This window comes from Rhopilema esculentum, chromosome 4 (genome assembly GCF_057945365.1).
Source record: "Rhopilema esculentum isolate cy_ngs chromosome 4, ASM5794536v1, whole genome shotgun sequence".
In the NCBI taxonomy this organism is placed as follows: domain Eukaryota; kingdom Metazoa; phylum Cnidaria; class Scyphozoa; order Rhizostomeae; family Rhizostomatidae; genus Rhopilema; species Rhopilema esculentum.
This window is the reverse complement of record NC_142818.1, coordinates 2,324,119-2,349,886: the sequence shown is the minus strand read 5'-3', so window position 1 is coordinate 2,349,886 and position 25,768 is coordinate 2,324,119. Positions and strand designations below refer to the sequence as shown.

The 25,768-nt window shown below is 37.8% G+C and overlaps 1 protein-coding gene across 2 annotated transcripts in view; it reads left to right on the top strand.

Annotated features, from left to right (window-relative positions):
* LOC135690736 (serine/threonine-protein phosphatase 4 regulatory subunit 1) overlaps positions 1-24,339 on the top strand; it is a 31,013-nt gene extending 6,674 nt beyond the window's left edge. The window contains exons 4-19 of one of the 2 annotated variants that reach the window (XM_065208382.2): positions 3,545-3,648; positions 4,407-4,546; positions 5,490-5,636; positions 7,266-7,370; positions 7,842-7,907; positions 8,781-8,831; positions 9,309-9,416; positions 10,324-10,526; positions 12,495-12,933; positions 17,682-17,867; positions 18,268-18,387; positions 19,571-19,713; positions 20,665-20,785; positions 21,650-21,771; positions 21,960-22,126; positions 22,694-24,339. In XM_065208382.2, coding sequence (XP_065064454.2) covers positions 3,545-3,648; positions 4,407-4,546; positions 5,490-5,636; positions 7,266-7,370; positions 7,842-7,907; positions 8,781-8,831; positions 9,309-9,416; positions 10,324-10,526; positions 12,495-12,933; positions 17,682-17,867; positions 18,268-18,387; positions 19,571-19,713; positions 20,665-20,785; positions 21,650-21,771; positions 21,960-22,126; positions 22,694-23,181 — 2,710 coding nt within the window. In that variant the 3' untranslated portion in view covers positions 23,182-24,339. The remainder of the gene's footprint in view (positions 1-3,544; positions 3,649-4,406; positions 4,547-5,489; positions 5,637-7,265; positions 7,371-7,841; positions 7,908-8,780; positions 8,832-9,308; positions 9,417-10,323; positions 10,527-12,494; positions 12,934-17,681; positions 17,868-18,267; positions 18,388-19,570; positions 19,714-20,664; positions 20,786-21,649; positions 21,772-21,959; positions 22,127-22,693) is intronic. The other variant, XM_089115075.1, reaches the window with a different exon arrangement.
* Positions 24,340-25,768: the final 1,429 nt, after the last annotated feature.

Sequence of the window (25,768 nt, the reverse complement as noted above, 5' to 3'; positions counted from 1 at the left end):
TAAAAGGAAAAGAAGCTGGTTCCGCGCTTTGCGCCTGTGACCTGCTGCAGATGTTCTGGATCTTGAGAATATCGCCATATATTCGTGCTGCAGTTGGTCATTACATGACTAGTCTGTCTGGTTTGTACATAGGACTTTGAACTGAAACCTGTTTTTTCTAGAGTTTGAAGCTACTGTAGGAAAACGCGTCCTGGTCGATGTTATTGCAAAGCGCCTACCGGGAATGGCACCTGTCGTAAGACCCTTTGCCAAAGAAACCGAAACACCCACACTCTCCCATTGAACATTGCGGGGTATAGCAGGTTGAGTTTCTCAAACAGCACAGTTCAGAGTAGGCGTCGTTTTCTCATTGGTTTTTTCGCATGCGTCTTCTCTCATGTTTGAATCTCGTCGCCTTAATTGGATCCAGTTCTTTGTAGACTAGTGTCACCAAACAAGTCGACGTTAGCTACGGAGAACCATGAAAAGGGCTCTTAAATTTCCACACCACTGCAATTGTGTAGACAAAAGGAATCCGTTTTCACCCTATGTCTTAATTGGCATTATTTTCAATAAGAAAGTGGTACTGACTGGGCAACATTGAAAGTCATTTGCTCGCCCATTTCCTGATTGGCCTATTACGATCCACAGCTGGTTATATACAGTTCCTAGCTTAGCCATGTCCTTTTTCTAAAGAATAAAGCTTTCAATTAAAGTTTTCACTCGGAAAACCAGTTTTCACTGACGCGTTCGAATCGACAAAAATCGATTAACTTCGATTACCTTCGCACATGCGTCAAATTTGGTCAAGAGCGATTAGCGGATGTAGAGTACAATAGCACGTGATTCATTTTCTTGGATGGCCCTTTTGAATGGAAAGGCCCATAGCTTATGCTCATTCTATTCCCTGCCTTGGTTTCTATGGAGTGAAGAACTCTGTTCGTATAGCATTTATTACCACAAGCATCATCGTAACATAAGCTTTATTATGATGAAATTACGCATTGAATTTTAATATTCTTATCCGAATAAATGCTTAAAGCAAAATACAGCCATAAAATACAATTTCCCAGTCAATAAATAATGTCCTCTCTTTGCTTCCCTTTGCTCCAATCTTTTCTATGACCGCAAAATGATGCCTTGCCAAACATATGGGCAGTAACAATCAATTACGTTTAACCATTCAACATTCGAAAGCGGTCGAAAGGCAAGTGAAGCCTATCGATCGATTCAACTGCTTTCGTTTAAGTAGAAGCAAGGTTAAGCAACAATGTTTTTTGGATTTCTGGTTAGAGTGCGCGAACAAGGTATTCCATTTTATTTGATTCTTAGCTTCTTTTGTAAGTTGTCGTTTTCAGATCACTTCCTTGAGGTATCTTTAATGATGCCTTTCCGCGAGGTATCTTCTATGATGCCCTTTCGTGAGGTATCTTCTATGATGCCCTTTCGTGGGGGTATCTTATATGATGCCTTGTCAGAAATATTTTCAATTTCTGCTATAAAGACTAAATAGACCAAGTAAGGGAGTTTTCTTAACCCTTTCTTTGGTAGTTGTTTGTTTGGATCGATCATGGTTTTGGGTAGTTTTCATGGCATTATAACTAATGTTATAGATCACAAAGTATACACAAAATGCCAAAGAATTTCAATGAGGGTCTTCAGAGTTTTGTTTTAAAGCTTGTCAACTTAATTAAAATTTATAATGGCTACTATTTACATGCATTTCTTCGATACCGTGCGAACAAAATACAGTATTCTATGGTTATAATTGCGTTTTTACTATTTCCGCTTAATATACTTTTGCTCCAGATCTGTCTCTACTCTCGGGCTCCTATGCCTGTCCATCAAGCCAAATATGTGCCCATCTCGGATCTGAGTCAATTTTGCCCCTGTCATTTATTTATCCGGGCTCTTTAAAAACTGACATATATTTAGCACTGTCATCAAACCTGCGAAACTATTGCTACATGTAGCAGTGGAACGAGTGAAATAACTATGTTTCTTTTTTGCCTGTCCGTTGATACTTCAAAAATGGATGTTTTTAGCATATTTTATTTATGGCAGCATCTCAAAATGTGCGCAGTTGTTTTTGCAGGGCAAAGTCTCTGTTTTGTGCGTGAATTTAGCACTTTGGCGGTATCAGAATTGATCAGATGAACCTTTCCGTGTCTACGAAAACTAACTGGGTCGGGTCGGGAATATTACTTTCACTAGCAGATGCCTCTTTGAAAGAGCTCATTAATATTCATTGCGAAACCAAAACGCTTGTTGATATCAGGTCTGTATTTTGCTTACGTCGCGTAAATAAAATGTATTCGCTGATAGTTTTACAAACCGTAAGCATGGACTGTGCCGTACAGAGGTCCAGCTCTACGATGGTTGCTAGTAAGAATCCACGAGTATGCATCGTTTTCACCAAACAACAAAGGTAGCTTCGTTATCATATGGGTTTTTACTTTTTGCAACCAGGAACTCTGGTAACGCTTTTTTTACTGAATCAGTGTTTGTCGTGTTCGCATGATTCTCTTCCTTCACTTTTTTCTTATGTTAGAAGTAATTGAAGTTTCTGTTTAAAGACATGTTTACTGCCTTGTTGAATTTCGCATTTTGACATTTAGATCAATATTTTCTCATTGATTATTTTTTTTGTGGTTTTTTACCGGGGTGATGTGTTTCTTCAATTTCGAATTTGCCTTGCGATGTGGGTAATGCTACAAATAAATTGATTTTTTTTTATGTTCGATGAAGTAAAATTTCCATTAGATCGTAGAATACTCCTTTGCAAAAACATTTGATTAATAGAAATAATCACAAAAACATTTGTTCACGAGTGTGTTGTTTCCAGGGTTTCACATTTATGCTAAGCTGGTTGTTAAATTTTTTTATTTTTTTGTTGCTTCTCGATCGTCGGAATAACATGTTATCATAAAAAAGATTTGGTTTCTAAATATTTAACCTCGACATGCCTGTTCCAACTCGTAAATGGTTTTCTGTTAGCAACCTCTTGAATGTTTCGACTTGTTCGTGTTTATTAATAAATTCTACCTGTATTTTTAAACTTCCAGCTTGATCGTTAGTTCCTTACAGCATCGCTATTTATTATTTACTTGCGAGGTCAAGTTGTAGGTTTGATCCGCGCGAAATTGCACAGTCCATAATCGTATGTAATAATTAACGACCATTTATCCTTGCTGTATTGTTTGATTATTATCTATCTTGTTTTGTTCTTTTTCTCAACTGGCAAAAACTATCAATGTTCACGGTGTCACCCACAAAGGAATATTCAAGTTTATTCTGTACTTTGTAGCAGAAAGTCTGTTTTGTCGACCGGATTTTTAAAGAGCTTATTCTAATGGAATTGATAGCATGCTAGCAACGCTTATGGTTTCGACATGTAGCTTTCCCAAACCGAATTATAAGGTTAACTGTATGTAAAGATTTTGTATTTCAACCACTTTTTATTTATTGTGGCCCTTAATTGCACTTTTACAGTAGACAAAATTTCTTTTACTTTCCCTTATCGTAACCAGTACGCTGTCCCTAACTAGATTAAATTCACTTTCAGACAAATGGTGGCCAGAAATGTCGTGGAAACGATGCAAACGGTTACGACAGAAAAAGACTGCCATACTGTTTTACAAATAATTCACCATCTATCTGAAGACATAGGTTTGTGATTCGATGTTTTTATTTATTTATTCGATATTTTTTAAAGTCACCAGTACGTAATGTGGCAGCTGGTTAAATGTAGGTACCTTAAAATGCCCTCAATCTCTTCCAAAAATTATTTTTTCTTCTGGTCCCAAGCCGACTTTCTCCTTTCTCATCAGTGTCTTCTCTCTGTGAAGTCACTACTAGTTAATTTGATCTTCCAAGCCTTTCTCCTGCTGCAGTGAGACTGTAATTGAGTGTCTTGGGCAGCCAATGTTCCCGGAAATATTTTTTTAAAAGAGCTCAACGCGTTAGATGAGTTCTTTGACCAGTTGCTGAAAAAATGACAGAAACAAAGCAAGAAAAATGGGAAGTCCATTTGAGTCCAATGAATTAGGTTTCGATCCAATGATATTATAAAGCATGTTTTTATTTATGACGATATGAAGTTTAACTATTAAAAGGATTCGACCACAAAAGACCTTTCGGGTAAACTTTTCAACCTCCTTCGCGTGGAGGGTCATATCCCTTACGAAATTGCGAATTTTATGTCTTCATGAATTCAATATTCGAGCAATAAAGCCATGAAATGAAATAAAGTCAAATATGAAGTCAAGATATTATACATAATATATAAATTTAAATACTTTTAGCGACAGGTAGTAAGTAAGATTGGTGCATCGTAGCTTTATCATGATCAGCTCGCGAACTTTTTTTGTCGTAAGCAACTTCTTCCCTGTACCATATTTTCAATATACCCCTTTTATTCATTCCAGAGCCGTCAGTCAGGACAGAACTAGTCGAGCAGCTGCCGTCTGTCTGCATTGTCTTATCTGAGTTACAGCTAAGCATGGATACGGTCCCCAAATATATTTTGCCAATCGTTGTTCGATTTCTCACCGATCAGCATAACCAGGTATGGCTGTTAATGATGTTTCTTACTCTTTAGACTTGATCGCACTCCAATTAGTACCCACTATTATATCTTCATATACGTTGTCTGATTCATTCTAAAGCCACCTTGATTTTCATTAAATGTCGTTTTTTCGGTGCCGTTTGCTGTATAAGCTGCAGTTTCGCTCTCTTTGGTAATAATGGCTTTGAGGTAGACTACAATCACTGCCAAAAGTCTTGGAACACTAACGTAGGTTTTCAAAGGCAAATTCAGCCATCCCCCTCTCCTCCTAGGAACAATGTTGATTTACTATAGAAAAAAGAAAGGGGCTATGGAGTACGCTTTTTCTTGTGGATTGTTTGATATTTTTCTATACTCTCAACACTGTTTTGGGGGGAAAAGGGGGCGGAAGTGGTAGTATTCAAGAAAACAAATGAAAAATAGAAAAGCACAGCCCAAAGTGTTAGGTGTGCCAAGTAATTTTGGCAGTGATTGTAGGTGCGCGTAACAGTACTCATGGATGTAGAAAGGGGGAAAATCCTCGTATCTGGTGGATATTCTTCCTGCATAATACATAGTTAAAGAAGGAAGAATGCAATTGGAAAGACTAGTGCACCAAGCGGCAGGGAATTTACAAGAACCGTGTTTTTGAAATAGCAAAGAAACAATAAATGCAGCCTTTATCTTTTATCAGCTAGGAGCCTGTCCGCGACATTTTCCTGTTTGGGATTGCTTAAGTTAAATTCTCCCTAGTTATAGCTTTTGTAGGCTTTGATACAGAATACCATGAATTAGTATCAGTCGGTTATGTAGTGTTGGAGCGCAAATTATTTGGTCTATTTTTGCTAATATTCTTACTTTTTCTTTAGCTGTCTTCTAACTAGCATCTAGATGACTACATGATTTTCTGCTGATTCATCATAATCTTCATTTCCCAGCCTGCTTTGACTATTATTTTTTCAAGGTCCGTAAGTCAAGCCAGGGATCGCTATTGCAGCTGATGGAACACGACCTGATCACAAGAGATGACGTCGAAGAACAAGTTTGTCCGGTTCTGCTGCAGCTGACTGAGCCGGACAGTGGGGACGATTTCAGAACGGAAGCAGTTACGGTAAATACATGTTCAAAGAATCGTTTCTTCTTTACAATGTGTTTTTTTGTTCTCCTCATATATTTTGAGTATAGAAAGCCCAACATAGGCCTTTCATCTTATTTGCAATGAAACCTCTGCTGATAATTATTTTGTGGGACAATTTTACGTTGTATGGGGGTGTCTTTTCTAGAGATGTGTCTGTTGTAATAAAGGGGTTATAGAGACGTTTCTGTTGAAGAGAGGTTTTTGTTGTGGGCTGGTATTTGTAAAGAGATTTCCGCTCTAGAAATTTGTCCGTTGTAGAGAGGTTTCCGACGCAGAAATGCGTTGATTGTAGCGTGGTGTCTGTTTTAGAAGGCTGTCCATTTTTTCTGTTGCCTTATTTACGTTATTTTGATATCAGAAAAGAATTCGTTTACAAGATGATTTACTTCGTTAATTTGTTACTGGGAGAAAATTGAGCTTACTTTTTTAGTTTCGTTCTTTTTTACATTTGTTCTTTCTAAGCATCAACTCTACATGATTAATTCCCTATTCGAGGTCATATTTGGGCAGTGATGGGTATTAAGAAGCATCCTCCATTCATACTTGACCCAGTCTCCATTCATACTCGACCCAGTCTCCATTCCCTTTGCATTCTGTCGTAACAGCCATCTATCAAAACGCTTTTGTTGCCTTGAATTCAAATCCGTTAACATGAAGTTCCGGAAAAGAATTGACGAAAAACCTGTACTTGTTGAGACTTTGCGATCTTTCGCTTATTCTATAGATAGTTGTCGGTGTCCAAAAAAAGGCCAAGAAAAAGAATTCTTTTAGCGTTCAGCAATTTCTATTCATCGCATAATCCTCGTGTCTCTAAGCTTGAATACAACCACTCCTTATATTTTCACGTGTTTTTATATGTTCCAACGATGAAATATCAACCAATAACAAGCGTTCTCACAATTTACGTAATTTCGTCATGTGAGTAATCAATAGTCATGTCTTATAAAAATCACGGATTGGATAATCATTTACTGTCCTCGTTTTCATGGGGAGGAATTTGCGTATGAGCGTAGCTAAACAATACATACTAAGTGTAACGATTATGATTCATTCCTACTTAAGCATTCCATAGTGCAAGCACATAACCACGTACGGAACCATGCTACAAAGGATTGTTTACCAAATGGACAAGAGGGCTGGAAAAACCCACAGTACTTTCAATCCTTAAAATATCCTCCGTTCTGTCTTTTTTCTTAACTACGGTGTTATTACATTCATTTTTTTTGCTAAATTTTCTGAGATGTGGAATGGATTGTTAGCGTGGATGGGTTGCTACGTAGAAGACACCAAGCTCCTTATTTCAAGTGAATCCCAACAGACCGTCGTGTTCTGGAGTTTCTCAGGGCTCCAATGTGCTATTCAGACCGTTTCATGAAGCTCAAAGTGTATGACGCGAACGGCCGCTTGCCTATGCTATTTGATCGGCACGCCAAGAAGACTGCATCTTTTGTTTGTAGCAACTGATAAGAGGAAAGCTGGTCAAATGCTTTAGGAAAAGACGCTCTAATTGCTGCGACAGCAAGCCGTGCGTTTTTCTTTTTGCGTTGCGTTGTGCATTGTTCAATTGGCGCTCCTCTTTATTGATATTTAATTTATTTTCAGCTGATGACAAAGATAACAACACTTGTTGGCGCTGACATCACCGAAAGACTGTTCCTTGACCGCTTCGGGGAGCTATGCTCTGATCCTCTTTTTCACATTCGGAAAGTAAGTTTTCTACTTCATTATCGAAATATATCTGAATCATTGGGTAATCATTTCAGTTGTTCAAACAAATAAACCGTGAATACCCAGAGCTTTCCACTGGCCACTGCAATCAGCTGTTTGTTCCACAATGAATTTTCCCCTTTTCTGTCATTCTCCAGTCGTTTTAAAAATTCTTTGACCATTGTTTCGCTGAACTATTGTTTGGAAGCTAAACTGGTAAATTCCTAATTTTTGTTGTGTATGAAAATATAAATGTTTACGGAAATCTGAAATCACTGATACGACGTTTTAGGTTTCTGATCTGATAATTCAAAGGGGATTTTTTTAGTGAAGCCTAAAGGAAATCTGTTTATCAAATTTCATGTGATCATTCTGCCTCGCATTTCAAATGAGACGCCGTTTTGTAGGGTTATTTTTATCAACATCACCTTATATAATTTAAATTGTGATTTGTATGTAAATCCATTACAGGAATGCGCATCGAACTTTGGTGATATATCCAATGTTGTTGGGCAAGAGGTGACGGAACGTGCATTGGTAGGCCTCCTATGTTCTCAATATTCCAATTTTTTCTTAAAACATGCATCTACTCGCATAGGCGAATTCCTTTTTCTTTTGTAAATGCTTCAATCTCCGAGATTATGTTGCTTTTTTCAAGTAATTAGAAGATTATTGTTCCTATATCTCTGTATTAATGATTTTTTTCTTATTACTGATGGTTTTTATTTGGAAGCTGTTGGTTATTACAAAGCGCTGTACCTGGGACAGGCTTTCCCTTGAAGTCATTCCTTCTTGCTTTTGAGTTTATTAGTCGTATATATCTATATCCTCAAACCTCTTTGTAAAAGCATTGAACAATATTTCAAGATTCATATTTTGATATAGATTTCCAAGTGTTTAAGAATAGTCAACGAAAATATGAGTAATGTAGGTATAAATAAAGAGTAGAAACAAAATATACGTACTCAAGAATAGTCAAAAAGTGCGATAAAAGATTCCTTAGAAGCTTCGAAAACAACAACGCTATCGTCATATCAAAATTTCTTGGAAAGTCGGTTAGTTACTTTGATGGATGTGAATTAAGCTAAAAGCCAAAAGAATCCATTTTTATACATTACAGAGGTCGCTTGCCTTATTGGCTTGTTACCATACGCATGTGTAACAATTTCTCCCAGCGGATCTTTCTTGTTTTTTTTACTTTGATGAATAGCAGTAGATAAACCCCTAAGTTATCAGCAGCAGTTGATTACATTGAAAAAGGATCTGTTGAAGCAATGGAAAATCGCCAACTGGCCTAATATGTAAAGTATTCTGTATAGACCATTATATGTTCAGTAGTTTGTAGAGTACGTTTCCTAAAGTGCATTTTTATTCGGTGCCAAATAAATCTTTGTGTTTGTTTATGTTTAGCTAAAGCTCTTCAGTCGGCTTTGCCAAGATGGAGTTTGGGGAGTGAGAAAGGTAATATATTCTCTCTATGAAATTCTATTGATAACTGAAATATTACCGTTCATATTGCTCATATTCAGATACAAATCAAAAGATTGCCTTTGACTGCTATAGATGTAACAAAAACTACAATATCTGTATATTGTTTTCGCATTTTATCCTTAACTGATACGCAGATGCTATGAATATATGCATCCGCTCTTTTTTATCAAAATTTTTGTCTTTTTCTGCTATCATAACCCAACTTTTCTATATATTTTTGTATCTGTCTGTTATTCTTTTCATTTTTCGAATCTTTCCCTTTTTGCCGTTGTTCCTTCTTCAATTTATTAACGACTGTTGATTCCCTTTCACCCATTCCTTTATATATTTCCAACCCAATACCTCCTGCAAGTGCTAGTTTCCTTCTTCTGTCAATCATTTCCAATATTGACTTTCCATTCAGTTTTTCATATTGCCCTTATGGAAATCAAACTCTTCATACTTTAGTCTTGCGCTGAAACTTTCATGGTGGTGTCAGAGTCCTGCTCCACAGAAACAAGATATGAAAAGCTGGCCCCATTGTTTGTAAATCTTCTCTGCGATATGTCTAGATGGGTAAGTTAGTCACTGCTTGGTGAATTGTTAGTTTGTTAACTTCATTTGGCTCCACATCATACTAATCCAGTGCATTCTCTATTAAGCTCTGGCACTCGGCTTCGATGATTATTCTCTAAAGCTTTAATGGTATCACAGCTAAAGTCTCAAAGCTAATGACCACCCTCCCCCTTATGGTTGTTACAGGCTAGGGTTAGCTTTAACTTCACGTATACCGTAAGAAGCGATGACAATAGTGTGCAACTCGTGTTGTGACTCAAAACTAACTTATCATAGGATAATTACAACAAGACATACTAAACACAAGCATCATAAATTAACATAGTAATGTATAGTAGCGTCCAGTCCTATTACATGGTCATTTCCTTCTGATAAAGATGATCATACTTCAATCAACTGCTAAACTTCAAGCACTGGCTATTGTTTAAATAACATTTTTAGTACCGCATTCAAAGGATCTCAGTTTTGCCTGATTGCTTCAACAGACGAAAAACAAATGAAGTTGCTTAGAAAAGTCTCAATGAGCTCACTAAGGAGTTTTCAAAGGCATTTGCTGATAAACGCCTGATTAAACAAAAATACGATGAATTATCGATGGCCAGATGAATCGGAAGTTTCCAAATTCGAGCACCAAGCATTTGCCTTCGTCTAAGGCGATAATTGAACGTTTCCTTTACGTATGGCTGCATTGTTCAAACAGATTTCTTCAAATATCACTGTTTGTATTATTCCAATAGATATCGCTGGTTCTTGCAAGCCCGAATAACCAGATTTCTACTGTACTGCAAAATCAAAATAGGCCAGCAATCTCCTTGTTGCTCGCGTTTTTAATAACCCAACTCGGATATCTTGTGGTATCGTTCATATTAAGTCTGTATTAATCTGTTGGTATTTTTATGTTCAATAGGTGCAAATGGCAGCATACCAAGCCTTAGGCCAGTTCATTTCAACATTTGCTGACCCCGACATCGCTGGGTTTCGAATCACTGAGCATGGACTTGAACCATGTCCTAAAAAAATCAAGAGATCGAAGGAAACAATCGATCATCAATTCGAATCTGCAGAGACTAGGAACCAGTCAAGCCCTGTGGAAGAGATAACCCAAGAAAGGTAGGCCTCTTAATTTTATAGTTGATTGATGAACGTTTGCTGCAAATACACCACAACTCTGCTTACTATTCCCCAACAACTGATGTTTAAACCTTAAAACTCAGTTACCAGCGACATTTTCAGTATTTCTTGGAGCCTTATGGCTTTTCGTCCCAAGTTCTTATCGGCGAATGTTTGAGCCAATCTGTGGTTAAGAAATGTTTTCCAAATTTGTCAGTCGTTGTCTTAATTTTTGCTGTGACGTTATCTGGTTTTCTGGGTGTCTGTTTGTCAGAATAAAACCCGGTAATGCTAGTTTTGCGTAGGGGGGCCTTATAATTTTAAAGCCTAAAAACAATGGCTATGTGAAGATGGCACAAGATCTTTTTTTAGAATTTTCAAAGTTGGATCATATAACCAAAAAGAAATCCAGTAAATACCTTTTGCTGTTGAAAGTCAAATCCTCTTCAAACTAAGACTTTATCAGTGAATGAGATTTGCAAATGCATTACCATTGTTTTTGATGGGTAATAAAGTTTAGAACCAACACCAAATTGCAGTGATTTGGTAGGGAAAGAGCCTGTGATTATCTGATTAGCTTGTAACGAACTTTGGATATATTAGGCTGGTTTTTTGAACGAAGAATGATTTCATTGTATGCGGAGGTATTCTATTTTCTCGTTTATGTAGGATACGCTTCGAATGTTGTCTCGGAATGTGTAGTAAAAATAAAAAAATACTTTTGTAAATTTCTGTGAGATCATCTCTTAACCGTATAGTTGCCTGAAATTGTTTATTTTTCATCGTCAGAAGTTTGTAGTGCAGTAAAATGAATGGAAAAGTTGATTATTCTTTGATGTTCTTTTGGTCTTTTCAAATGCTAATCACCGGGCAATTGAAAGACCTTTGTCGGTTCTAAAAGAAGCACTTTCTTGAAAACATAAGCACCCGCGACAGTGTGGCAGATGGACAGAAATTTTTCACTTGCATCTTCGCAGCAACTTCCAGGAAATCCGGTCTATCAAAGTACATTGAAGTGTTTTGTATGTGTGTTTTGAAGTGTTCCGAAAAGTTAACAGCCACGACATATATGCAGAAACCAAAACGCCCAAGCAAAATATGTTTCGGCAATTGGTCACAAATCCAGATTGTGCAAAAACGTTTAATGTCGACAATTGCAAAATCATTGGGCATACAAGGTCGTCTTTTCATTTAGGAGTTTTGGGATCTGTTTCGATAAAAACAAAGAAACTTGTGTAGAGAGAGAGTTCGTTTTATCTATTGGACTCTTCAACTAGATCGCTGATTGGTAAAAAACAAAAGAACCCACCAATCGCTAGTTGATAAGCATAATCATAAAGGACTGTAAAATCAGATTCTGGAAACCGGACCTAGAAATCGTAAAGAGCCGGTCTTTATGCTCAAACACTGCAAACACCTGTATGTTCTGGTTGATCGGTACTTGTTCTGGGAAAAGTTCACGAACAGGAGAATTGTCGAGAAACAGATTTGATGGAATTTTAAAACGATGCACCCAATTTACCAGTATTAGATTTACCAGTCATTAGTCAGTGTCCTTGTGTTTTTTTGTAAAGATACTTCTTTATATCACTGCCGTCATCTTTCGAGACGTAATTTTTGATTTCCGCCTGTCTACAGCAGTTCAGCAGTGAAGAATTTAAACTCTAACTGATAACACACGAATCATATACTTAGGCATTAAGACTCTAAGGTAATCCATGCAGCTTTACCTTGTCACAAGAGAAGCAAATTTGAAAACCACAATACGGTTTTGGTTTCCTTTCTTCATAAGTTTGCAGCTGTTCGTTGGCAAAGGCATCTTGCGATTAATTGCGGAAAAATATGATGAATATACCTATCTTGTAGAATTGATGTGAATGCACCTTTTAGATAACCAACTCGTGTGTTAGATTTCATTATTTGTTTTGTTTAAAAGTGTTTAGCTTTTGACCTGTTATGTCTCTATAGATCTACGACAGAAGAATCTTCAGAGCCAACTGAAAAGATAGATGATGAATCGCCTATAGATTCGCAGGCGTCCGAGGATCTTTCGGGGAATCCATCTTTAAATTCGAAATCTGCTGAGGATCGCCTTGCCTCTGACAGTAATCAAGAAAGCGAACTGTACAATTCATTTCTTTATTGGAAGAGCCCGGTAGCCGAGATTGTGTTCGATTCTGAATTCTTGTCATTGGATGAAACAAATTCTTCTAAAGCACACGAGATTAAACCATCTTTACCCGAACTAAGGGTTACTGACGCAGACAAGCCAACTGGTGTTGTTAATTTGTCAAAGCAACTTAGCGAGACGATGTCCGATTTTGATATTGAGGAGGAGGTAAGCCTGAACAGCTCAGAGACGCTTCATGAGAGCGCGATGCAAGATCACCAAAGACTTTGTTCACAGGTTAGTACTGTTTAGCCATTCTATTGCGCATAGACCATTTGTGTTTGTAAACTTTGTGTTTTCCCATGTGCAACTGCAATTGATTATCTCTTGCAATGCAAGAAAATTTTGTTCGATTATATGCAATTTACGGTAGTTTAAGGGCCTCACCTTTACAGATCAAACTGTTTATATGAAGTAATTGACAGCTATAAAAAACTCGCCAGAGCCATTTATCTAGCCATACTACACGATTATGGCCTATAACTAAAGTTTAAACTGTGTTGCTTGTATTCGGTTTCCAAGTTTTGATATCGAGAAGCTCGGCAGGTTTCTTTAATCTGAGCTTTAATTCTATTTTATGGTTGGCCAGCAGCATTAAACTTTCCCTTCACTATCCATTTACAATGCTATGGTGTACGACATAACCGTTTTTAAGGCGATAGAACACTGTGGGAAACAACTAAATCATCGTCACTTTGATGTTTATAGAAGCTTCCCACCGAGAGCTGTTCAGTGGGGCAGTCACTGTTGGATGCAGATATCTTCATACAGCTCTACCAATGTGGCTGTTTTTTCTTCACATGCATTTTGATGTAGATACATTCAACGTAAACCTCTTGCAAAGCGCAATTTAGATTTAGATACAGACATGCTTTGAAGAATTTTCTAACCAAAGCGCGAACATTTGCAACAGAAGAAGATACGAATCAATTTTTGGGGTTCTTTTTCACCCTCAATAGTCCAGACTTAAAGTATAGGTTACGGATACCATGAAAATGCGAACGATTTTAAGCAGCCATGCAAACCTTCTTGATGACTGTCCTGTGTAGAAAAGATTAGACCCGTTAAATTTGTCATTAGGATTGGTCTTTGAATACGATCAACTTGTCTGCTTTCTATTCCTTTTCATTGTCCAACCAAGCCGCATCCCTTTTTGCAACTGTTTTCATTAATGATTCAAATCTTGGTATATGTGTCCATCTATGTCGTTGATATTTTTACCCACACTTAACTTTGCCGCTTCAAAGTTTTATCGTGAAGAAAGACGGTTGCCCTGTTGCATAGATTTTTATCGAGACAGATTATGCAACCTAAAACACGTTATACGCAAGTGCCGCATAAAACGTCATCTGTTTTTCTCATAGAAACATAACATAAAATGATCTACGCGAATTTTTACACAGCGATTCGATCTTGCATCCGCATTCCCGCAAAATTATCCCAAAGAGATGACCTTTTCATTTGCGGGACCCTCTAAAAGCAGCTGTTTTAAAATTTCGCCGAGTTATGCACTAGATTTCTGTTATCACCGAAACTCTAAAAGAAACAGCAGCCTTTTTTGATAAAGTAGTGGATTATGTCGAATCGATTGTCCGCACCGTTGCTATCTTCTCTTTCTTGACAGTTTAAACCCTTTGCTAAGCTTGTACAGTCGAGCTGCTTTCACGCTCCTTACAACGACTTAAATGATTGATCGATGCTTCTAAGATAATTTTCTCAACTTTACCGGCTTAAAGGCTTCACACATGTGTTTATTTGCTGGGATTTATCCTAAACGGAATGCTATGAAGGCACTTTCGGATATCATGCACATGCTTAACAGGCCAACAACTGTGACGCGAATTTCCTCCACAACTACGACGCACAGTTCCTTCGCAACTACGATGCGAATTTCCTTCGCAACTGCGACGCGAATCTCCTTCGTAACTGTGATATATCGGCCCAAGAAGTTTACGCTAACTACTTGCCTAAATATATTTATATTTCAGGCCAATTGAGCTTGAGGAAGACCTGGTTTGAGGAAAAGCTATTTCTAAGTAGGATTAGACAAGTTCTTTGTCAGATGAAAAGCATTTAATAAAACCAATTAATAAGAAGTGAATGGATGCGTATAAAGTGATATGATTATTGTATTGTCTGTTGGGACACTTATCACTGGTACTTGCTAAACATTCAAAATATAGACGTATATTGTTTACATCATTCTTATTTCTCACTTGCAAGGTTTTGAAAGATCGAAGGATTTTAATCGATTAAAATTTTAAATTCGAGAATGAAGTAATTTTTTTGGAGGATAAGGTTGTTTGTACAAGTACGCCATTTTTGATTTGATCGATAGCCCTCAAAGTTAAAAAACTTGTTCCTTGCTTCAATATTTGTTCATCTTCACCAGTCATTTTTTGTTTTTATCCCGAATTTTCCTCGATCCTTACGGGTTCCCCTGTTTTTTGACAATTTTGAGCAGGGACTTGGTGTATGAGTGTTGGAAAATTGCAGAATCGTCAAATAAATTGCAATCCTTAACGTTGTCGCAGCTACGTGCAGTGAGGCCTTGGCAGACTGTGACGTCATTGACTAACAAGAAGGAACGTATCTGATATAGAATTCAGTTTGCGGAATTTATGATTGAGTATCTTAGTTTAATAGCAATTTGCTATTGACCTGTATTGCTGTGGCGTTAACAGAATGCTGGAACGGTAAACAGTAGACGCGTATTAATTTCTAATGAAACTGGCCTTGTAATTGAAAGGGCCTTTATAATACTTAGTCTGTGGAAATGTTTGCATAGGCAGGTGGCTTATAGTTAAAATAAGTCGAGCTACGAAATGAAATCTCTGTGCATTCAACATCAACAATCAAGGTCTTGGTTTAATATGATTGGAAAGCACAGACGACCTCGCAGTCCACGGCGACTTGCTTCGAATCAATGTGTGATGCGTTAGACACGGTTTTGCAAACGCAATCTGACCAGCGTTTCTCTCATCATCATTTGGATTAAAATATTCCTTTGTTGTCAAGGACGGAGTAATCGCTGATGGTATTTATCTCTTTTCGCGAGTGCTATCCATAGACAGGCGCTTCAAGGGCGAATAACAAAAATCTTGTTAAGCTGTATTCAAGAGAGAGTGTTTTGTGGGAGTGTCGACCGTTGGAATTTCAACGGTGAATGTTAGATCAACAACTGTAGCTGAGTGTGCTGGATGGATTCTTCGCTTTATTCTCCTATTTGCGACTGTATTTGTTTTTAAATTAAATAATGTAAAAGTTAATTTTACGCACAAAACATTGTGAAGATTGCAAACACAAGGACAATGACTGTTGGATTTATTTTGCCATTGTGAAGATCGTTGCAGGCCCACTTCGCATTTGTGTTGACTGTCTGACGATTTTACTAGTTTCATCGCTGGAGTAAATACTGTTTTGCATCTGGTGGTATGTGTTTCAATCTTTGGGGATATACCTGTAATCTAGGACTGGAAAAGTCTGTATCATAAAAACTGCGAACAATTTTATCGTCAATGTTGAGTGCTTATGAAACAGTGTCAGCTGCGTTCATTGCATAGAAAATTACGATTATCCGCGATTGCTCCGCTTTTGTTGAAGTGCGTTTCAGCTGAAGATACAGTAATATAATTTAAGATAGATTTTGCCGCTTTTGGTCATCGTGTCAACATTCCTTATTAAATGCAGTGAAACGAGCCCACGATAATCGATGGTACAGTTGCACCACTGAAGTTGTGATTTGTCAGTCGCAAAGGAAGGGGAGGAGGTGCTGATTTTGTGGATGGGAGCAGAAATCGTTTTTACGCAGTCGAGATAAAGATGGGATAAAGCCAAACTTGATTATTTATTCTTTCTGCTAGCTCGCCATTATGTCAAAGAACGGGATGCGAATGTTGTTCAGTGTTTTCCAGGTAACCATGGCAGTCATGCGAGTATTTTTATGCGTCTTCAAAAGATTGTTTTAAAAACCGTTGAAGAATACTGTTAGTTTACTGTTTCAGTGTTTTTCGAGGTATTAATTATCCGCCGCGGTTTGTGTGGTTGACCATGCCTACCACTTTTTAAATACCGGTACGGCACGAGGGCTACTTTTTTATCAAATTCTCTTATCACTATGTTATGCCATACTTACCTTATTGGCAGGATAACCCTGCTCTTATCATTCTGATCCCCAAAGGCATTGCGTCTAGGGGATCAGGGGCTTCGGTACCCAGGGGGTGCCGTCCTAAAAAGTTTGGAAGGGGCGCTGTGCTGTAGGCAGATTCAGTAGGCCACATACATGGCCAAGTATGGAATCATTCAAACTATTCAACGACACAAACAGACTCATAAGAAATTACTCATTGATGAAAAATCTAAAATAAATTAAAGGGTTGCCAACAGAATTCGTCCAACCAAATATAACCACATTTGTCTGGGGGCTGAGCCCCCCATCCACGGCACCACTGACGGTACCCCCAATAGTTGTCTAATTCCTTTCTGGTCAGTCGCTACTGTTCCGTGAGATTTCACTTTTTCGAAAATCATTGTGTCAACTCTAAAAAAAACATGGGAACTTTGTCCATGGTGTGTAATTTCTTTTCTGATGACCATAGGTAAGGGTGTGCATTCCATGCTTTTCACACTCATAGTATTCCTTCACTGCACCCCACTGGAAAAGTATCATGACATATTCGTCTTGACATATTCTTTTCCGATTCCTCTTGACATATTCCTGTTTTATTTGTTTCCTTGTGTATTTATTTAATTCTTATGCAAATCGATATTTATTTGAGAGACTTTGCCATAGTAGCATTTCCACTAAATGCAGGGGCGTCATGGCAAGAGGGTTGTAGTCAAGTCTGTCCCTACTACATCATTGAAGCTACGACGCCCCAGATTTCATATTGCTTGCAATCAGAAATACAATGAATTTTTTAATGAACATAAGAATAACTGTTGTGGCTTAATAATCAGTAAGTCAGTGTTTTACTCTTCTGCAGACTGTGATTCCGCCACCCCTTCTCGAGCATTACATCTCAATGACGGAACCCACTAAAGCTCAGACCATCGACACGGAACTTGCTCGTCATTGTGCTTTTACGTTCCCTGGAGCTGTGCTCGCTCTGGGAAAGGAAAACTGGCAGTGCCTGAAGGATACCTACGAACTTCTTGCCTCCGATATGCAAGTAAGTTAAATGGAGTTTGTATTCTTAGAATTTTCTAACTGTAGCTGGTAGGGTTGGTTTTTCGATGTCTTTCCTTGAGTTTTGAAAATATTTGTCTCTGAAGGAAATTTTTCTTACATTTAGGGGTTAAAAAGGTTCCATTCAAAATACCAAGTAATGACAATTTTATCTTTACTAGTGAAGCAATTCAGCTTTTTGCATTAAATAGATATAATTTTTTACTATACCTTTTTATTGTTCAAACAAGGTCTGCTTACAACCATTTGGCACGTTTCCATGAGGCAAACTTTCCCTGGCTGTTTTGAATCCAGCTTTTTAAGTCATTCATCTAATCCTATTCGTGTTAGGTTATCCATAAACGTTGCAGGTTTGAAACTAATAATATATAATTTATTTACAGTGGAAAGTTCGTCGAACATTGGCCTTTTCGATCCATGACTTGGCCCTTGTGCTTGGAGAAGAAATAACAGTCACAGACTTAATACCAATTTTCAATGGATTCTTAAAAGACCTTGACGAAGTAGGTTCAGTGTTTTTACTTATGTTTCTTATTTACTTGTGTTTCTTATTTACAAGGAGTACTGTTAGCAATATGATTTTTCAGTACTTTGTTTCAAGTATTATCAGGGGCGGACACTTGGTCAAGTATTGGGAATCACATTTTCCCATTGTTTTATAGAACAAAAGACCATTGTCTTACCAAGTATTGGAGGTCAACCCCCCTCCCCCTCACCCCCCCCCCCCCCCCATGTGTCTGCCACTGAGTATTATAGCTAATAATAAAAATATGAAGTTAATTGGTGGCTCCTAATTTCAAATGATTCTTCAAGGTTTTGACTATGTTGTTTAAACAATATCGAAGTGAAGTATGTTGTTCATAGACATCCCGTGAGGTGGACAGCCGAGGCATGTGAGGTGGTTCAAGTTTGTTTCTTTCACAGCTGCCCAAAAAGCAACAGCTCCTTGCCAATTGTTTTGTTTCTAAAAATAACTACATGGTCTGCGTAGGCTTTTTCAAATTGACTCATTTTCATTTGCCTTCAACTCAGTTGTCGTGCAACGTCTATAGTTATGATGAAATGACTCCACATTCACGTGACGTCATCAGGCGGTTATTTTCCCAATATTATCAATGTAGTCTTTATGGTGGAGTACTCAGTTCTCCTTTTTGTCGAGGTCATGGGAGTCTACTTCATAGTAGCTTTGTTGTTTCTTTGTTCTTTCTGCTTAGTCAGAGACGGTTTATTGAACATTTGCAATGCTCCATTGGAAATCAATTTTTAACGGTTTTCTTTAACCATGAATTTGAGCTTCTTAACGCGACCTGCAAATCGTTATTCTATCATCTTCTTTTGAAAAAGGCTGCTATGTCTGTATTCTGTAATGAGTCCTTTGTTTCAGTTCAGAGTTCTCTAAGATAAATCGTTTTAGCCTGCATGCGCATAGACATAGATAAATGTCATTTGGCGCCTATTTTAGTTTAGTATATATCTTATTTTCTACAAAGCTCTGATCCTAAGGTGTATATTTTCGAAATCTGCGCTTACACCCTCACGTATTCTAAACTTGAAGACCCCTCGTGATTGAGCAAGCCATGCAACTTTCGCAGCATTCATAAAAGGTTTCACTCGGGTTATGGAAACATTCTTAAGTTTTTCCATTTTGCCATTCTGAAATTCTGCATCAAATAATCTTCTTTTCAGGTAAGGATTGGTGTTTTAAAGCATCTATACGACTTCATAAAGCTCCTTCCAGGTGACCTGCAGAAGGATTATCTTCCCAACTTCGCTGATTTTCTCAATCCAGATAACAATCGAAATTGGAGATTCCGGCAAGAACTGGCGGAGTTAGTAATTTTTTAACTTTTTACTACTCTTGCGATGCTCGTATTGGTAACATTAATAAAGATGCAAGTTTCTTTATTTCTAATTTATCTGCATACCTGTTGATGCTGATGCAAAGTCATGTTCGACAGGCTGTCTGGTTGCTGTAAGGTATTTATTAAAGATTTATGATGGCAAATGATTTTCTTGTCATCGTCCTAAGCAATAACTTCAGAGATTTTTATCGAACTAGTGTTAATTAAACTTCTGAATTGCCGAAATATATGACAGGCTAAAAGTCAATTGTCTCCTACTTTTTTAAACTTTTTCTAAATTAACCATTTTGTTATCCAAATGTCAGGCAAATTTGCTATCAATATATTTTTGTTATATTTTTCCCTTTGTTACCTCTTTGTGTATGAGTAGTCCAAACAGTTTTCTAGTCACTGCTACTTTGAATTATTGCTAATATTTCCTTTCACAAATTCGTCTGCTTTTAAGTTCATTTCCTTAAGTACCATTTAATAAAGAGTGGGATTTTTGCCTGGTAATTTCTTTTCATTTTCGTTGCGATCTCGCACTGTTTACAGCACAAGTGAAACGATTCCATAGAAATATCCCAGCATCAATTTAATCACCTACAACCTGCAAACCCAGGTTGGTAACATTTCTTAATAGCAGGAATGTCCTCGAGTTTGGGTCGATTTTTGGGGTTTTTTCCATTTACAAGAGGTGGAAAACGGATCCTTATTCTATTTTTCTGTCACACCAGTTAAAAATATTGCCACTTCTAAAAACTTTCATTAGCCAGTTTCAAATAGGAAGCTTTTATTAGCCTCGGCTTCATAAATATGTTCAAGGTTGCCTGCAGTGGGTTATAATAGAATTTTGGTTTTTGCCTCCTCCCAAAGACTGTTATTGGTTGTAATCAGGTTTCCCAGGAAAGTTGTACTGAAGGCAGTCTATTCTTTCAGGCAACTCATCATGCTTAGCCAGCTATACGAACCTCGTGAAGTAATCGAATCGATATTCCCAATCGCGATTGCTCTGTGTGGAGACAAAGTCGCCGATGTTCGATCCTCAGCATCCCGCCTTGTAAGTTTTTTCGGTTTTTTCTAGTTTTATCGATATTTCAAGATCAAATATGATCATCGGCCAAAAATTCCAAGAGTATTTCTTCTGTATTCGTGAAATTAAGAGCAGCCCGTTCTAGAGATTTTTTACAGATTTCAAGGGAGTGTCATTAAAAGGATTAACTGGTAGAAATGCGAGAAACAAGTCACAGGCTCCACATTAGCATGCTATGCAACCTTCCTCTCTTGCAGCACATTTTTGCTTCAAATATCCTTGAACAATACTTGCTGTTTACCTGGCCATTTGACTCGTACATGTTAAACCCGGGACAGCTTTTATGAAGATGTTTTTGATAGAGTTAAGATTTAGTTGTAAAAGTACTCACTCAGTCATGCATAGCTCCAACAAATTTATCCTTGGTTCCCATTTTTTGCACTCATTTCAGACAAAGCCTTATTTTCATTCCTACTCTATAAACATCTTCGTCCCAGACTGCATAACGCGTTCCCGCGCAATAATTCTTCCCTCAAATCCCGTCCGTACATTTTTTTCATATTTAGTATGATTCGCGCAGTTGCAGAACGGATTTTCGTGTAAATACCGCGCGCTGCACCACCACGCTGCTTACCAACGCTTTTTAAAAATAAATTCCAGCAGCTGTTAACCTGCCATGTTGCAACATGATTTGTTCCCGCGCAAGCAACAGCGGCAGATGAAATTCCCCTCGCACAAACAATACTTAGCAGTCTGGTTTTCAACCACCCAGCGACAATCATATTTTAAAAATAGGCTTTTTTAAAGATTATGAAACTTTTAAAGATCAACATGCCGCCATTTTTATTAATTTAATTCTTGGTTATTTTTGCAAACGTCTTTAATTTTTAGCTAGCAACGATCTTGAAGCAAATTCGAAGTTCAGAGGAAGCCGACCAAGCTCACGTGAAGGCTTTTGTTAATGACGTCATCAAGATGGGGAACCGAAAACAGTCGTGGGTGAAACGAAAAGTGTAGGTCATAAATTCATACGTTTGCAACGATTCGGCATCATCGATGAAATAATTTTGATACCTCATGAATAATTAAAGCTAGTGATTTAAAGAGACTCATTTATAATTCTCAATCTCCCTTCAACTTCAAAAGATTTGAACTTCTGTCTTATCATTATATTAATTACTTTAATTCCTCTGTTTGTTAGGTGTGCCCAGATTTGTCAAGTTCTTCTGAACGAAAGCGCGGAGGACCCGGGGCTATTTGCCACAGACTTTCTTCCAAGTACAATAGAGCTGGCTAAAGACGTTGTGCCTAATGTTCGCATAGTCGCTGCCAAAACACTGAGCAAGTTCACCGAAACAGGTCTGCAAGGTGTCTATATTCATTGTTATTTGCGAGAAACTGTTAAAATGAGCTAATCATGGACTTGCGTTCAGTTTCAGCCTCTTGTAAAGCGCTCTTCCTTCTTCCAGTTTATGAGCCAAAAATTTAAAATTTCCCTCAGAATTTAAGAAAACTAAGATAAATCTGTTTATGCTAAATTTGAATTTGTTTCCAGTGACCTTTCCTGTGGTCACCTGTGGTACAATCCGATGGGTGCAGTCTACTTGTTTATCGACCCTCATTCATGTTCATGATCTCCTTTATAAAGGGGGTATAACTGTTCCTTGCCCATGACATAAAAGATGGTGCTTTCCCGTAACCATAGTGAAATCAGAGCTGCTAACAAAATTACTTTGCTTCTTGTACAAAAATTAAGGGCCCACAGCTGGAGACTGATTGGAATGCAAATGACAATTGTGCTTCGCGTATGTGTTAGACAGTATCCTAGCTTATTGGTCAAGCTGATATTTTTCATGAAAAATACATGATCTCAGTTTGCTAAGTTAGTGTGTACAACGTTTTCGTGCACGTTTTCAATCTTTGGTTTTTTTCTAGAATTCTTTCGTGTAAAGACTGAAGATGATGAACTGTACGAAGTGGTAATGAAAGCACTTGAGACACTTCGTGGAGATGATGACCAGGATGTTCGCTATTTTGCGGGTGCAAAGTCGTTTGAAGAAGTCAGTTTATTCAGCGATGACGCAATGAAGAATGATGGTCAGTCCTCGGAAGAGTATGGCGACGATAGCCGGCAAGAAGGAGCTGAGAGTGAAGAAAAATGCGCCCTTGTCGGAAATACGTCAGAGGATCCTTTGTTAACGGCATTCAGCTATAAAGACGATTGCCCGAACGACGAAGATGAACCTGATATCGACTCGTGCAATATTAGCGACGAAAAACTCGAGAATGATTCAGAATATGTTCCAGAGGAGTCACAAACCACGCCTCACGGACAAGATGAAATCTCGAGCAACGAGGGCTCTTCAGAAGTAATTGTAGAAGAGGTTCTAGAGAACCTTATCGAGACGATAAAAATCAATTAATGAATGGCGGATTTATCGAAATGGCTAGGCCAATCAGGTGTGATGTTCACCCGCCCCTGGATGTGTTGATTCCTGCGAATTAAAGTTCAAGTGAAAACTTTATCCAACCGAATACAAGATATTATCTCAACTATTGCTGTCGTGAAATTCGGGTCACTGAACGTCAGAACTTAAGTTTTTCGTCTACTCTTATGGATCAATCAGAGTTCGAAGTAGAACTTCCGTGAGGCATTACTTGCCAATGTACATACAAATGGTTTATGGCTGAAAATTGGCCACAAACTGAACTTCTGACATGCTCAGTTCGACGCAGAATGGAATGTCTGATTCAGTGATATTTTAGTATGACGTCACTTTTGTACCCAGGTTTCCTGTCTCTTTATGAAGTATATGCCTAAAATCATATCAACATAGAAATAACTTTAATTGAACCTTAGGTGGTGTACAATCTCTTTTGCCCTTGTAAATCAACGTCATTTGATACCTTTCAGAGTTTACGCGAAATTCATGCCTTTAGTAACGAAGTTCTATTCAGAAAAGACTTGTTTTTTTATGAAACGTCGCCAATAGCTTTCAGTGTGACCAACTAACGATGGTCTTTCATTAGCGAACTAAAAGTTGCAGCTACACCTCTTTAATAAGACTTACAGTTTGCTTATGAAATACAGTTTTCTGCACTATTTGACTGCTTTAACCATTTTTTTGTTAAACTGGCGCAATCAAGATTTTGAGACATTTGTCAAACCTGTGTGAGAAATACATGTCACCTGCTCTGTGTTGCGAAGTATTTGCCTTCTTCCACTCCCAGTATTTTGTGATGCATTGGGCCTAGAGAGGTCAGATTGAATCGGAGCTGCAACTCCCGCGTCTTTAAAACCTTATAAAGCTTTCAAATCTTTTGCCACTGTTTGTTAAAGATTTATACTCAAAAAGGGGCATATTACCTACTGATGTATTTTATTTTTTACCTTCACCAAGTACGTTCCCTCTCGACAGCATCTGATTGCAAAAACGATTTTTGAAAAACATTTAAGAAATTCCGATTTACCTGTATATTTTATAGACCAAGAAAATGCATTTTCGTAAAATAGGAACTGAATCGCGTGTTAATTGACTATTTTGAAGCGAAAAGATGTTATGAATGCTCAGTTGAAAGTATTTATGTTGTCTCTCTTTCGTCGCGTTTGCTTTTTTTGTTGTGTTCAGTATCTCAGTTTTTTATGCGTTCTTCATAGATACCTCTGATCTTGGAGAGTGATCCAACACTTAAATCAGTGTTATTTCCTTTTTTGTCATACACGTGTGCCATCATTCTGTGAAAGCCAGGGGTGTAGCGTGCGGGGGGTGTGGGGGGTACACCCCCCAACTTTCAGAAAACTCGTAGGTAGAATTAAATTTATAACAAAATATTAATGTAACAAGAGAATTTCTGTCGGTAAAATGGTTTTGCATCTCTTACACCCCCCCCCCCCCCCTCAGCGAGAATGGTCACGCGACGCTACTGGTGAAAGCCAATCCTTGTTGCTCGTCACTTGGGTTGAATCCTTTTGCTGTCATTTTTTAACTTGAAGTATTGTTGTGTTCAAACTATTTTGGGAAAGGGTTGTAGATCCTGGTTATTAAAATTTTGTGATATATTTCTTGGTTGTTTGCACATATACACATGCCTTTGTGAGCTTCTTGAAAATGACAATTCTCTTTTTTAAGAAGAGATAAGGACACTAAACATGTTTTAAACACTACCTGCTGGCTCGAAATTCATATATCCGACACATATCAAAGGACATAATTTTGTGATGATTGAATCATAAGGGAAGAACTGTTGGGAAGTGAAGTATAAGGCTTGTTCTACACTCTTTTTATACGAACAATTTTTTAAGAACACGAGCCTCAAAACTGGTCAAAAGTTAAGAACAAATTAAGAACAAGCTGAGGCTGAGCTTCTGCAAAATGCAACTTTAAACAACGTTTTTTCTCAAAATCGAGGATTTTTAGCGATGTGTGAGTGCTTTTTCGGTGAATATTCAAATTTGTCAACAAATTAAGGCTGTCTCACTCACTCTGTTGGCAAATGAGGCCTTAACACCTCCTTATAGCGAAAAAGCTAGCAACAGCACTGCTTACAAGTTACACCCTCTTAATTTAAGAACAAATTAAGACCAATCCAGCCTCAGATTTTCGAAAAAATTAAGAACAGTCAGCCTGAACTTAAATTTACTGGTTCTTTTAAAAAAAAGAGTGTAGATGTAGCAAAATGACACAAAAAGGTCTTAATCCTGATTTTTCTAGCGGCATATCTTTGCAGTTCAAGTACCTGATGTAAGTGATGAATGCGGTTCTACCAGAATGGCAATGTAAGAAAATAATTTGGGGTCTTTGATGATAGCTTTGTGTGACCAGTGATATTTTGGATGTTAGGGCGATAAGAATCCTAAAAGGATCAAGATAAAGAGCTCTAAGTTCAAAACATTAATGTTAGGAAATATGTATTCATTTCAACGTCAAAGAAATGTTTCTTTCCCATCGAAATACTGATGACTGGGCTGGGTAGATGCAAATATCCGTTTTTGATATAGTTGTTCATAGT